Consider the following 15140-nt stretch of genomic DNA (forward strand, 5'->3'; position numbering starts at 1 on the left):
CAAAAAGAACCACTATTCAGGGGTAATCAAAACAACAACTGGTATGAAGAGATATGAAGATAAACATAACTGATTCATAAGCACACAACTCCAATGGTGCAAGTAGATATGTAATAGATGAGGAGTGAGCAAACATTTTCTGTAAAAGGCCAGCTTTACTGGCCATATATAGGTCTCTGTTTTCAATGAGAAGGCAGCCACTGACAATATAAAAATGAAAGAGCTTGCTTGTGGCCCAATAAAACTTTATTTACAAATCAGGTTGCAGGCATTATTTACCATAGCTAAGATATGAAACCAACCCAGATGCCCCTCAGTAGATGAATGGATCAAGAAAATACACACACACACACACACACACACACACACACACACAGAGGAATTCTATGCCTCCATCAGAAAGAATGACATTGCCTCTTTTTTTAGGAAATGGAAAGACTTGGAAAAAATTATATTAATTGAAGGAAGCCAGGCCCAAAGAAACATAGGTCCCATGGTTTCCCCTATTTGCAATAACTACTATATGTCTGAGACAAGCAGAAATGGTCAGATAAGTTGATGTTAGGCGAAATGAACCCCAAGATAAGGACTCAAATGTTTTTTTTCCTTCTTGCAATTGTTTCTAACATATTTATAAGATGATTTCTTTGTTGCTTTGTATGTCCCTCTCCCACAGTATAACCCCTGTTTTCACTATATTTGATGTTGGTATAATTTGTGGAGGGGAAGGGAAAAAACAAATTGTTTAAATAGGGATACAGGTGGACCCATTGCAACAATGAGATGTACAAGAAGTTATATCAAAAAACAAACTTTACAACTTTGGCTGGGGGGGGGGGGGGAGTGGGCAGGAGGACCTCTATTTTCCAGATGACCAGCACACACAGTCAAGAGGAGGCAGCCCCAAATTCTTTGCAGCCACAACCTACCAGCTACCCAGGTCTGGTCTTTTCCAGAAGAAACCATGTTCTTCAGAAGTCAGGTGCAAAATTGTCCTTCCTTCAAACTAGGGGCTGGAGGCTCACGCCTGTAATCCTAGCTGCTTTGGAAGCTGAGATCTGAGGACCACAGTTTGAAGCCAGTCTGGGCAGGAAAGTCCATGAGACTCTTATCTCCAGTCAACCACGAGAAAACCAGAAGTGGTCTCATGGCTCAAAGTGGTAGAGCTCTTAGCCTTGAGTCAAAGAGCTCTATGTCAGCGCCCAGGCCCTGAGTTCAAAACCTACACTGGCAAAAAAAAAAAAAGTCATACTTCATTAACAATAAGTGAAATGTATGTATGTAGGATTGGCAAAGCCGCTCTGCCGACCTGACTTGTAAAAAGCAGTCTTCCCTCTGATCTTAAAATAGACTTTGTGTTAGAAGTGTCTTGGCTTTAGCAAGGAGGCACATAGCAAGGTGCTCCTGGGAAATAATCTCAAGGTCCTAATGATGAGAACACGAGTCACTAATGAGGGGGTAGAAAGGCCAAGTGTCCATCAAGACCACTGGGCACCAACATCGTGCGCCAAGGTCTATCTAAATACAAGGGAAGGAAGATGATCACCTCAACCCTTGTCCTCACTCCTGCATCCTCCCTACCCATGGGAGAGCATGTAACATGTCCTAGCACTCTTTCCAGAAACTTCCTCACAAGGCCTCATGATTCTTATCATAGCTTCAGGCACTATTTCCAGTTTATAGGAGTTGTCATGGGGCCACTAAGTCATGGGACACCAAACCCTCCACACTTGCCTCATGGGACACACCAGCATCCGTCCGGCTTTCCCCCCCACCGTGCCCGAACAAGGGATTATCAGTGACTTCCTCCATCGCTCCTGCCAGTGTTTGTTGTCTCTTGGCTTTACTAGGCAAAGTTCTTCTTGTGTCAGCAAGCAAGTCAATTAATTCTAGGTTTACAATTCCTCTGTGAATACATACATTTTGCAACAAAATGTATATCTCAAAATCTTTCATAGTGCAAACAAATATTCTCCTCAAAGCAAGTCTTGACACAATCCCAGCATAGAGAAACAGACTGAAGAATCTGTGTTTTATTTACTGCAATGGTAGAGCTTGGACCACCCAAGCTGCTTCAGAAATGCTGGATTTGTTTCTGTGTGTGTATGTGAGCGTGCATATGCACCAGTTCTGGAGCTTCAATACAGGGCCCGTTCTTTAGCTTTTTTGCTCAAGGTCGGTGCTCTACCACTTGAGCTACTGCCCTATCTAGCTTACTGGTGGTTAATAGAAGCTAAGAGTCTCACAGACTTTCCTGGCCTGGCTGCCTTTGAACTACAATCCTGAGATGTTAGTCTCCTGAGTAGCTAGGATGACAAGTGGGAGCCACCAGTGCCTCGCTCAGATTTGATTCTTACATAGAATAATCAAAGCAAGAGAAACAAGTCCTTTCCAAGAAACCTACATCCATCTGTAATCCTCTCATCTTCAAGGATGAAGTTTATCATTTTTCCAAGTATAATTTTAAGATGTCCCAGTGATTGGCGGGTTTGTTATCCTTTAAAAAAAAAACCACGAAACAAAACACTTGTTTATAAAGCTTCTAAGTTCAACCAAAACGCCGGCGCCAAGTGTCTGTTCCTGGGTCTAATAGTTGTGCACAGCTGCTGCTGTTCTGTCAACGGGGCGGGCAAAGGAGGCCAAGGCGGCCCATCACGCAGTAATTACCGCGTGACATTCGTGAGCCTCGGCGGTGGGGCCGTGCCCCACCTCTGGGAGGGCCAGTCTCCACCCACCAAGTACTTGCAAGTTGGGGACAAGGATGCAGCAACTCCCTGTACCTCACTGTTGCCAGGCAGAGAGAACATTCTGGGCTTGGATGGTTTCTATGTCAGGCGCTCACCACTGGAGTCCTCCCTCCCCCTCCCAAGGCAAAGACTGCAGTCTGGTGATAACCACCACTACCCCCACACACACACAACCCTGAAACACCACTACAGGCCACAGCGCCAAAGCTGTGATCGCCCTGGCTGGTATTTCCCCACTCGTGGCAATTACTACCAGGACAGGCCAACGCTTAAAAAATGAAGCTAAAGTGAAGAAGGGTGTGGCTGTGCTTGGAGACTGGAAGCCTCCTTCAAAGCTTCTTTTCATCTCTATGGAAAGGGCTAATTGGTCCATGCGGAACAAACACCACCTCTGTCCTCTTCGCCCACAGCTTCCCTGTGTCCTCGGGGGCAGCTGGGACATCCCCTGCCCCCCTGGTTTCCCAACGTGGCCATCAGGACATGGTGTGACCTAGATGCCTTGTAAGACAAGGCATTGCCACATTTGGGGCTGGCCTTTGCCTTTGTCACACTGGAATTCAGAGACTGGAGGTGCCATGATCTGAGAAGGAAGCTCACTGGTGGGAGGGCCTGAGGAGAGGCGGAGAGCGCTTAGAGAGAAGAGTGGGTACAGATTCTACGGCAAGCAGGAAGAGGAGAGAGAAGAAAACAATGCACACAGGGCCTGCGGGCCTGAGCTGTCCGCCTGCTTCCATCTCCCGCACAGGAGCCCGTGGGCGAGGCCAAAGAACCAGACGCCAGTGTTCCCTCCTGAGGTCACTGTCATTTCCCCACTCAGGGTTTCCTGGAGGTTTCACAAGACTGGCTGAAAAAAATATAAGTCCAACTTTCTAATTGCCTCTGCCTGAAGGTCCTTCCTCTGTGTTTTGTCTGGCTCTCATTATATATTAAGAACGAAATATGAGCCAGAAACAAACTAAAATAAAACCCTTAGATTTTAGCTGAAAGAGAAGTCTGATGGGTAAAGAAAACAATGATTTTTCAAAGCACCCTCTAAGCATCGCATGCTATGTCCTATTTGCCAACAGCACACAATGAAAGGGCTGCGTTCTCCCCCATCCCCACCCCTTCCCTGACCTCTAGAAACAAGTCCTTTTTGGTTGCTTCATCTAAAAGCTAGGTGAATGAGGACTCTTCTCTCTCCCCACCTTTCTCTCTGCACTTGTTGTACCCAGCCAATGTGTATGACATACAAAGTCGGGCTCCATCATCAGTATGTGACCCAGAACCAGGGCCCGAACTGCCATCAGTTTAGCTGGATGCCACAGGACACAAGGAATAAACTATGGGAGGACTGTATGGAAGGGTTATCCTATAAGAGAAAGGGGTAAAGGACCCTAAGGGAATGAATATAACAAAGCTATGCAGAAGCAGAGCATTCATTACAGACAGGGCTGAACCTATGCTAGAGGGAAGCGGAAGTTCTGCTTAAAGGGGTGTTGGTACCCTCAGAGGTGTTTCCTGAAACTAAGGCCCTGTAGATACTGAGGGATAATTATGCCTTCACTCACTCAATAACTGCAAATTTCCCAACAGCTTAGTAAGACACAGAAGTGTCACCATTAAGATTCAAAGTGCCCATAAAGTAAAACCAAAGCAGTGGCACCAGAGACGTGGGTGTGGTCTAAGCCTGCAAGTCCTTTCGTGGGTTCTCGTCTCCCTGCATGAACACTGAGAAGCCTCTGGAAGGACATGGCTCACGTAGCTCCACAGCCACCAATTCAACCAACCTGGGGAAAAAGAAGTGAGGTCTGTGTGGTACATGACAGACTTCTTGACCTTATTCCCTAAACAGTGCAGAAGGCCAACTCTTTACATAGTACTTACATAGCAGGAGATAGAGCCAGTACCCCAGAGGTGATTGGAAGCATAGGAGGGGACTGTGTGGGGTCTGTGCAAACACTCTGCCCCGAGCCCTTACGGAAGCTATGCTTCCATTCACTAACACAATCTGTGGCATAACACAGGACTTGAAGCCATCCCTGGGAAGGTCAAAACAAGGAGGACCAAACAAGCACCCCTCTTAGCCCTAAACACAGTTGAGAGCAGAGGGACTCAGACACTGAGAGCTCTCCTACAATACAGATATGCACAAGAATTATACCAGGAATAGCTTCATTCAAAAGTGACTTAGGAAAATATGTCATTTACATATTTTGTTCTGCTTCTGAGAACATAACAATGAGCCTTTCACTAAATAGTGTTATCATTTTTAATCTATAAAACAAACCTGTAGGACAGGTATTATTAGCCTCCTTTATTACTGATAACAAAATGAAATTCAGAGAAGTACCTTGCCCCAGGCTACCCAGTGACAGCCAGGATCAAAAACAGCTTGGCATTATTCCAGAGCCCCGGAGAGAGGCTGTCTGGAGAATGGGTCAGTGCTTAACACATTGTATTTACAAGCTGATCTGATGAATGGTAACTCCCTTGTCCAACTATGGAAAAATAATTTTTTAAACATTGTACATACTAAGACTCCATGTGAGTGAGCTTATTCATCAAGTGGGGTCACTGGGGTGCAGAGAAGATAGAGCCGCCGCCGTCTGTGGCCTGCGACTGTTCAGGAAAGGGAGCTAGATGCTAAGTTTCACCACAGATACCTTTTCCACTGATCACTGACATACAAGAATGCAGATAGTGCCCCCAAATTCTCTGACAATCTTCCCAGGGAAAGATGGGCCACCAATAGAACATGGTGGTAGGGGCTTTGGGAGACTCTAGACCCAGGTCTCAAGCACTAGCAGTCTATCCTTCCCTTCCTTGATCCTGTGTTCCTTTAATTTAAAAAAAAAACAAAAAACTGCTGTGTTCTGCCGCCATCTCATTTATAAATGGCATGATCCTTTTCATTTCAACAAGAAATGGACAGCAGAAGGAGGCAGGCATTTAGACACCACTGAGAAACACTTATGAGAGAAAAAAGTCATGTATACATATGCTTACTGAAACTGTCAAACAATTAGATCTAAGAGAAACTAAAAGATAATTTTGATTTTGTTTTAGGTATTAAGATTACAGCTGGGTAGCTGTGGCTCATACTTGTAGTCCTAACTACGGAGGAAGCTGAGATCAGGAGGATTGTGGTTTCACGCCAATCTAGCAAAAAAAAAAAAAAAAATTCTCAAGCCCTCAGGTCAATAGAAAAGGCTAGGCATGGTGGTATCCACCTGTCATTGAAGCATAAATATGTGTATCACAGTCAAGCCTGACCAGAACAAAACTTAAGATGGCATCTGAAAAGTATCCAGGGAAATGAGGGCTGGAGAGGTGGTAAAGCACCTGCCTTGAAAATGCAAAGCTGGGCTGGGAAGGTGGCCCAGTGGTAGAGTGCCTGCCTCGCATGCATGAGGCCCTGGGTTTGATTCCTCAGCACCACATAAGCAGAAAAAAGCCGAAATAGCGCTGTGGCTCAAGTGGTAGCCTTGAGCTGAAGAGCTGAGGGACAGCGCCCAGGCCCACAGTTCAGCCCTCACGACCAACAACAACAAAAAAAAAAAAAGCAAGGGGGGGGGGGAGCTCAGTAGAATCAGAAATAAAAGGATTATAATTTTTTTATTCTTTTTTGCTGATACTACTTTTATCTACTCAAATGAGCATCTACAATATCCTTTATTGTTAATTTTTAGAGGGCTGTTGCTTTTTAAATGTGTAAGTTAGCCATGCACCTGTGGCTGATTCCTCTAATTCTAGCTATTCAGGAGGCAGAAATCTGAAGATCTTGGTTCAAAAGGCCAGCCTCAGCAGACAGTCCATAAGACTCTTATTTTTTTTTAATTTTATTTGTGAACATATTGTACAGAGGGGTTACAATTACGTGGGCAGGATAATGCATACATTTCTTACCAAGCATTGCAGCCTCCTCCTTTGTTTACCCTTCACATTCCTTCCCAGCCTCCCCCCATCTTCCCCTCCCTAGTCCGTAAGACTCTTATCTTCAATTAACTATCCAAAGAAGCCAAAAGTGGAGGCTAAGGACAACGCCCAGGCCATGAGTTCAAGCCCCAGTACCAAACCCTTTTTGTTTGTTTTTAATGAATGAGGGGCACGCCTCTGGCCTCCAGGTCAGCACAGCACGGAGAAGAAGCCAGATACCCAGCGGACTTGCACGCCCATCTGCCCTACAGGGACCTAAGACCCCCACAATTAGACCCTTGCTTCGCTGTTACCTGGGACAGATCTGTCTGTGACTCACTGCAGAGCTGCTGCAGGCCTGTTTTGGCAGTGGCAGAGGAATCGGCTTCACGGCAGGGGCAGGGCGGGGAGGGGGAAAGCCAGAGACTTGCAGGGAAGCAGCAGTTGGGGGAGGGGGGTCCCAAGGAGAGCTAAGTGGCGATTACGATATCTCTCCTGCAGAACAAACTCTCCTGTGACAAGGACAGATGACATTGTTCTACGTGTTCTTTATCAGGTTCAAATATTAGCCCAGCTGGGTCAAAGCAGGATTTCAAAAGTGATAAATATTTTCCAGGCCCTTTTGACATGTTTTATAACTGTGTGGGAGGGGGTAAGAAAATAAATCATTACTTCTTTCAACAAACCATTGCTGGGCATCAGTGAGGGCATAGATCAGCTAAGAAGATGTAGCACCGTGAAGTTAAATGCTGCCTCTTAATGCCTTCCCCCATCACGTGTACACCAGGGCTGCCTTTGAGGCTCACCAGGAGCCAGCACTTCCGGCCTCCTGTGCCATCTGCAGAACTTCCGGTAGGTGGCTTGGACTCAGGGTACAGATTTATCCCATGTGGCTGGGGCGAGGGCCAGGGGGCGGGGGGACTTCCAGCCCCTGGCTAGCATACTGCTCCTGCAGGGCCATGTGAGGGAGGGGCTCTTCCCCACTTCCACCTACCCCCAGCCAAGTCACAACTCCCTTATTTCATGGCTTCTGTGGGCTTTGCTTACTTTACCTCTCAATAGCTATTTCCAGACCACTGACAGTATCAAGAACTTCGTGAAACACATACAAGCTAATACACGGACAGAAGATTTGTGCAAACTGGATTTCTGTGTAACAAGGCCTTTCTTTCTTAGATTTTAAAGCAATGGCATTATTAATGAACAGCAACAATGTAAAACTACACCTATCATCCAGCCAAGATGAATTATTTCAATGTCTGGATTAAAGACTATGTTTAAATCGATTTCTTCCAAGCCTTCTAAGCAAATTCAATGCATTTGCTAAGAACATTTCCAAATACTAAATAGTAGCCCACTGCATTATAAGAGCTTTGGTTTTTTTAAAAAAAAATATTTCCTTTCTTATTGCCAGAAACAAATATAAGGTATTGATTTCAATCTGAAAATTTAATATCTAGAGTGTTCCAGATCTAAAAGTGTTTGAGGGAGAACCTGATGTGACACGTGGAAACTCACAAGTGATGAGTCACAGTCAAAATGCAGATGCAGAAATCTATGAAAGTTATTCAGGTTCTGTGGCTACAGTCTAAATGAAACATAACTGAATTTCATGTTTGGACTTGAGGCCCAGCCCCAAGATCTATCGTTCTATGTGTGCAAATAGGCCAAAAGTCTCGAAAGAAATACGACATGCAAAAACCTCTTCTGGAAAGGAAAAGGACCCAAATACGAGCATTTGGATAAAGGATTCTGAATTGTTTAGGACCAGCTTGCTTCTCCAGAGCAGCAATAACAAAAAGGTCTGAGAGCAGCAGACACTAGTGTTACAAAGCTCCAATTTTAAGAGGCCTGGTGGCCTTTCCTAGCAAATTTGTAAGTCATTGTTCCCTGACAAGTAATCCCACAGCGGATCACAGGGCCAGCCCTGGCAGCTACCCCCTGCTTTGTACCACCGCCACCCCAGCCCTCACACACTGAACCCTCACCAGGAACTCTCCCACACTGTCATTTTAAATTATAGCCCTGATGATCAGACTACTCCTGATTTGCTTAGTGCTTTTCCCTATAGTGTCTCTCCCCATGACTACATGGACATAATTATCCACCGTCCAAGCGCTTTCAGGGCCAGTATATGCCCATCTCTCTTTGTGACCGTTAGATAGGTCTGGTCCCACCCACCCAGCCATCTATCTGGCTACCAGGGCTCCTCAGCAGGCTGGCAGGGCTGATGCTCCAAGATGAGGTAGGAAAAGAGTCAGGGCTAGCCCGTGGATGAGGTCTAATAATCTCCCAGTGTTCTTCATCTCCTCTGCCTTCTAGCTGGGGTGTGGTTATTGGACACCCCACCCCCCACCCCAGCACACACCGCTTCCTGCTTGGGTCTCTGTTGTCCTGAGCCTGTTTCAGAATGGCTTCCTTGCCCTCTCCTCCCAAATCTTGACCTTGGAAATGGCATGGAATATTCAGATGTCCTTACTAAGCAGGTTCATGACTGGGCAAAGGCCAGCACCCTTGGGGAGGGCCTCTCCTGGCCCGCCCCTGGTCACAGGCAGTCCATCCCCCTTTGGTGAATTGTACACGAGCTTTGGAGCTGGCCCCCAGTGAGCAGAGGGAGGACAATGGGGCCGCAGGCACACACTCCTGTATGTGATAAGGTCCCTGTCCTGCTGGTTCCACTGATTTTTTTTAAAGACCAACTCAGATTTAGCTGTCCAGAAATTATAGAGCAATCCAGGATGCCAAATTCCACACAGGGACTCAAGTAACATAATAAGCCTTGGTGTGGGATTCAATCAAGACCTGCTGCCACAGAGTTCTCAGAACAAGTTTTGTCAGCAGATTCAGGACTTATTATAGTGATTGCTCTTTTACACACGACACCAAAGGCCTTGTTCAAAGGCATTTATAGTCTCCAGTGTAGCAAAAGCAAGCTTCGCTCTCATGTGTAAATATTTTATTTCTAGTCTAGCTCTAAACAACCTTCCCCCACTCCCTGACATGATCTAGGATGCCCTTTTTCTGCACAGATAGAAGAAAAAAATACAGGAGGCAAAGGATAAAACCCCTAACTATTAGCTGAAAGTTATCTCATCAAAATTAAAAATGAGAGCTAGGTATGAGGCTCAAGTGACAGAGTTAAGTGTGAGGCTCTGAGTTCAAACCCCAGTACAGCCAAATATACAAACTAGTAATAAACCGAAAAGCAAGCAAAGTAATGTAAATGGGAGGCAGAAGTATGTTACCTCAAAAAAAAGCAAGGATTTTCTCACCTTCCAGCAAACATACAGTCCTTGGTTATTATTACTATTATTACGTGTGTATAATACACACGTATGTATGTATATAGATACATGCATAAATACACACATCTATTCTCCTTTTTATCTGGTTATCCCTTTTATTTATTTTTTGGGTCTAGTCATGGGGCCTGAACTCTGGGGCTGGGCGCTGTCCCTCAGCTCTTCAGCTCAAGGCTAGCACTCTACCACTTGAGCCACAGCGCCACTTCCAGCTTTTTTCTTTTTGCTTATGTGGTGCTGAGGAATGGAACCCAGGGCCTCATGCATGCAAGGCAAGCACTCTACCACTGAGCCACCTTCCCAGCCCCTCTGGTTATCCCTTTTAATTAGTAAAATATCCTTAACAAACTATGCCTGGTTAAGTTTGCATCACAGATTGAGAGTTCAAAATATCTGTTATCAACAATCCATTACTATTTGACTTTGATAGTGCTGCATTTTATTAAATCAACCCTGATTACATTTCTGCCAACCTCACTTCCTCTTATCCTACAGGGATCAGGCCTTAGTCACAAAAGTCTTGCTGTTTGGAAAGAGACATCAGATGTTCAGAGAATACACACAAGACCCATGTATCAACCTATCTTGTCAAAACCCAAACTGACATTTAAATTTCTCTGAAAATGTTTTCCTAACTAGTTCATTAATCCTTATACCTCTCCAGGCACTTTTATAAAGGTCATCTTCAAGTACCTGGTTTGATGTCTTATTTTATGTATAAAGTTGTTTCCTAGTTCAGTTAAATGTCAACTTAAAATCTCTTCGTTTACTGGAAAGGAATTTGGGAGGAAATGAAAAGCAGAACAGTGCAGAGAAAGGTGGTCTTTGAGGATACTGTTACTAATACTTATAATCTCTGCCCAGGGGTCGCTTCATCCACAGCTTTGGAGCTCTTGTTCTGAAAAGTTAGTTACATTTTCTTTGGTACTGAAATTGTCAGTGTTTGTCTTTCTTTAGTAGTTTTTTGCTCTACATTTTCATAACCAAATCTCAGTGACCCCAATTCCAGTGATTCGATACAAGTCTTAACAGCAAAGGAGCCGGAGAAGGGACTTTCAATATGGACACAGTTGTGCTCAGATTAGCAAGAATTAATTGCCTGTGCCTGTTCTCTTTGCAACTCCCCTCCCCCTTCTTAGAATTAGATAAGAATAAAAAACCACTGAGACAATTAAGCTGCTGCAAGGAGGGTGAGGGGGAAGGGTGCAACTGATCACACTTTCAAAGACAAGAACCATGTTTTTTTTTAAAAGTTATAGAATATCAAAATAGGTATGTTGGCCCAATATTTAAGCTTTGGAACTGCTTGCTTAGCAGGTCTTTAAAATGCAAATAGTTAAAGAAGTTCTCGAACTTAGATTTCAACACGATTTTATCATTTCAAGTTAAAAGAAAACCATCAAAAATTCAAGTAGACTTCACATTCTGTATAGAAAATAACAAAGGAGTTTAGGTCATCATTGTTTACATATGTTTCTAAGAGTTTTTCAGTTATTTGTTTCTCTCTGGTTAGTTCAATTTTCTGGAATTAAGGAATGGCATTTTTTCTTTAAAAAAAACTTTTTACTTAACCTATACTTCAAATTAATCACAATATTTTTAAGAAGACAATTAGCAAATAAAACTGACTCTAAACAAAGTATACATCATAATTTATATATCATAATTACCTTCTGCCTGGTCCGAAGTCCTCCCCTTCAGGCATTTCTGCCCTTTAAAGATCTGGCCACACAGCTACGGTCAAACAATAGCGTCTTTTCCACAATAACACAGAATATTATGAGGAAAAACTCGAGGAGTGAAAGTCTGTCCTTTTGGGAGAAAGGTGCTCCTCCCTTACTCAGAAAGTTGGTGTTTACAAACTCCCAAAGTGCCTGCCACCTGCCGTGAATGAAGCTCAGGGCTGGGTTATTATGACAGCCCCCTTCTAAAAATAAAGAGGTCACCTCTCACTCCCAGCACCGTGACAGCAGCTGGAGCCAGTGTTTTCCCGCAGTCGTGTGAGCCGTGTCACCACCCTCGTGGAATGACTTCACTGTGCAGGCCTGCCCTCTCTTTCCTTTTTTTTTTTTCCTGGCATGATCAGGCACCCACCGAAAGGTGGAGTGGAGTGACTGTGAGCAGGCTGAAACTTCACCCAGGCGATCAGATCTCCAGTCACAGGAGGCAGTGCTGGAGAGCACAGAGCAAGACAAGACAGACTGTCCCTTCAAGGGCTGGGAGGCTTGTTTGCAGAAGGCCTGGCCATTCAGCAAAAGGTCCCTCACTCAAAGAGGAAAAACACAACAGCCTGCGAGGCAATCAGATTCTGAGAGATCTCTGAGTCATTTAGATCTCTGAGTTATTTAGATTTCTGAGTCATTTAGATTTCTCGACTCAGTGGGAGCATGTACATGTATTTGAGTGGGTGCCCTTGTGGGCAAAGGGCTTTCTCCCCGAGTGTTATTGGTACAAGGCTGGGCTTTGGGGCTGAGTGTTTTAACAACTCTTTGCTGTATAGTTTTCCATAGCTGATTCTCTCCTGCACTGACGTGTGTGTGTGTGTGTGTGTGTGTGTGTGTGTGTGTGTGTGTGTGTGTGTGTGTGTGTGTGTGTGTGTCTGTTAAGGATTGAACTTGGTATCCAGCTTTTTGCTGGTTAATTGAAGATATGTGACACAAACTTTCCTGCTGGGCTGGCTTCAAACCCCAATCCTCAGATCTCAGTCTCCTGAGAAGCTAGTGGTTACAGGCCACTGGTACCTGTCTATTTCATTCTACAACATGGCCATTAGCAATGTTGAAATATATAGGGTATAAATAAATAAATATATATATCTAATATTATATAATAAACATATATACATATATGTCTATCGCATTGTGGATTTCTATCAGATAGCTCAGGTTAAGAGCTTTAATTCTCTGCCCAAAGTGTCTGAATTAGACATAAGACAGAAATACCGGCAAGTGCTAACTTGTGGATACAATCTTAATTGTTTCAGAACATTTCCAGAACTGCGTTGAAGCATAAAGCACAGGGAAAGCATCAGCAGAGTGGGACAGTTACTGCCTCAAAATCTTAACTCGAGAGAATATGAATTCCTCTTCCCTACCTGCCGATGTCTCACCCAAGCCTCCTCATATTGCTGGCACAGAATCTGTGTCCCAGGACAGTTCAGAGTCCATGTTATGTTCTTCACAACAGTGGAATGAGGGTACAGTGCTAGAAGCAAGCCCCATATCAAAGAATGCAAAGGTATGCAGAGTTTTGCATACTCAAATTTGCATACCCATATGGTATAAATGTCAGCATGCAATACTGCTGATCTGATGAATAATGACTTTATAAGCCTGCTGCTTCAGGAGAGATGGTTCCTTGGGCTTGCTTTAAGGTTGGCATCAAGCTGAGACATGCCCTAGATTGTGACTTTTAAAGCACTCTCAATGCAATTGTAATACCAAACCTAAAACACAGAAGACAAAACAACAGTCAAACCAAGAGGAGCTCACTAGTCTTGGATGGGGGCAGGGAGCTGAAACATGGCCTCACAGTCCCCCAAGGGCAAACTGACATGGGTCCTTGGGGAAGCACTTACAAGACAGGTGGCCAACAGTGGCTAGCTCACCTGCACAGCCAAGCAAAAGGAAAAAGTAGGAAAGCTTTCTCTCCCTCTCTTCTCATAACAATTAGATTGACCCAGTTATACGCTGTACCTTTGTACTTGTTTTTGGTAAAGTGTAGCACATGGAGTGTTTTCTCCAAAATTCTTTTCATCTTCAGATAGCTGCAACTCTAAAAGCAACACACTGAGCTTCTGAGGCTTCCCCTCCTCTGCGCTCTGCCAACCTTCTCTATCTTTTTTTCTAGAAATATCTCTGCTGTGGTTTGGATGGGTCTCCCTAGTTCTTGTGTCAGAATCTTAGACTGCTGAGAATGGTGGGCAGCAGCAGGTCCTTCTGGTGGGTGACTGGGTCATGAGGACGGAACCCTCATAAATGGAGTGATCTCTCACACGGAAAGCGTTACTCTTGGGGTGGGAGGTGCTAGGGAATGAGAGAGGGCCCCTCCGGCCTTCTCTTTTGCAAATACTTGCCATATTATGACACAGGGCGAAGGCTCTCGCCAGCCCCCACGCCCCCTCTCTCCGTCACCCCTCCCAGCCTCCACTTCACTTCTTTCCTTGGTAAGTTACCCAGTCCTGCTGGAACAACCACGTTTGCTGTAAGGCCACTGTGTGTGGCCCTGAGGGGCTCTCAGGCCTTTGCTTTCCAGTTCCAGCCATACCTAAAGCTCACTGTTATCCCAAAGATCAGGTGGAGTAAAGCTAGGTAGAGACGGTGTTCTACAGTGGGCACTCAAGGGGAGCTGGAGGAGCCAGCCAGCCCGGTGGGGAAGAAAAGGCCAGTGGTGGAGGAAGATGAGCAGGAATAAGGTGTGAGGACAGGAAGACAGCAGAAGTCGGAAAAAGGTAGGAAGGGGAAGGATGGCAGAGGGGCTGACGGAAGTTTCAAGAGGCCTCACAGCCTGGGAAGATTCCATCATACCCAGTTTGCCATTCTCACCTCAACCTTTATAACAATATGTCCTGATTTTCTGATCAAAATGTGTTTCTCAAAAACTGCCCATGATGCCAGACGCTGGTGGCTCACGCCTGTAATCCTAGCTACTCAGAAGGCTGAGATCTGAGCATCTCGGTTCAAAGCCAGCCCAGGCAGGAAACTCCGTGAGACTCTTATCTCCAATGAACCACCAGAAAACCAGAAGTGGCGCTATGGCTCTAGTGGTAGAGTGTTTGCCTTGAGCTGAAGAGCTGAGGGACAGTACCCAGGCCCCAAGTTCAAGCACCATGACCGACAAAAAAACCCAAAACTGCCCATGACACTTGCTAAATTTTGTGTTGTGGTATATTTAGGAGTTAATGACTGAGTGAATAGGTGAAGTCAAGTTCAAGGATTGCCATCCACCATTCGTCCCTCATGCAGTGGCTCTGCTCCAGGAAGAGTGGCAGGCGAGAAGGGCAGGAAGTGGTCAGAAATTCCGGGGACAGAAGTAGCCCCAGGAAACGTGGTAAGGAAGAGGAAGCAGGCTGGCAACAGCTCAGGGAAGTGGGAGAGAGCATGCAGGTGCTCAGGCCTGGGGAGGCAGATTACCCTGACACACTGGCCTGCTTTCTGCTGGGTCGCTGGCCATTATAGACCCATTTCATGGTACC

The 15140-nt window shown here is 45.2% G+C and overlaps 1 protein-coding gene across 2 annotated transcripts in view; it reads right to left on the bottom strand.

Annotated features, from left to right (window-relative positions):
- The window catches only part of Retreg1 (reticulophagy regulator 1), a 115124-nt gene that overhangs the window by 21813 nt on the left and 78171 nt on the right, over window positions 1–15140 (bottom strand). Inside the window, exon 1 of one of the 2 annotated variants that reach the window (XM_070042209.1) lies at window positions 11617–12100. The exons of the other annotated variant lie outside the window; for it this stretch is intronic. Coding sequence (XP_069898310.1) covers window positions 11617–11651 — 35 coding nt within the window. The 5' untranslated portion in view covers window positions 11652–12100. Of the gene's footprint in view, window positions 1–11616; window positions 12101–15140 lie in introns of those variants that run through there. 2 annotated transcript variants of the gene reach the window in all.

Source organism: Dipodomys merriami, unplaced genomic scaffold, assembly GCF_024711535.1.
Source record: "Dipodomys merriami isolate MVZ:Mamm:240054 unplaced genomic scaffold, mDipMer1.0.p SCAF_32, whole genome shotgun sequence".
Classification (NCBI taxonomy): Eukaryota; Metazoa; Chordata; class Mammalia; order Rodentia; family Heteromyidae; genus Dipodomys; species Dipodomys merriami.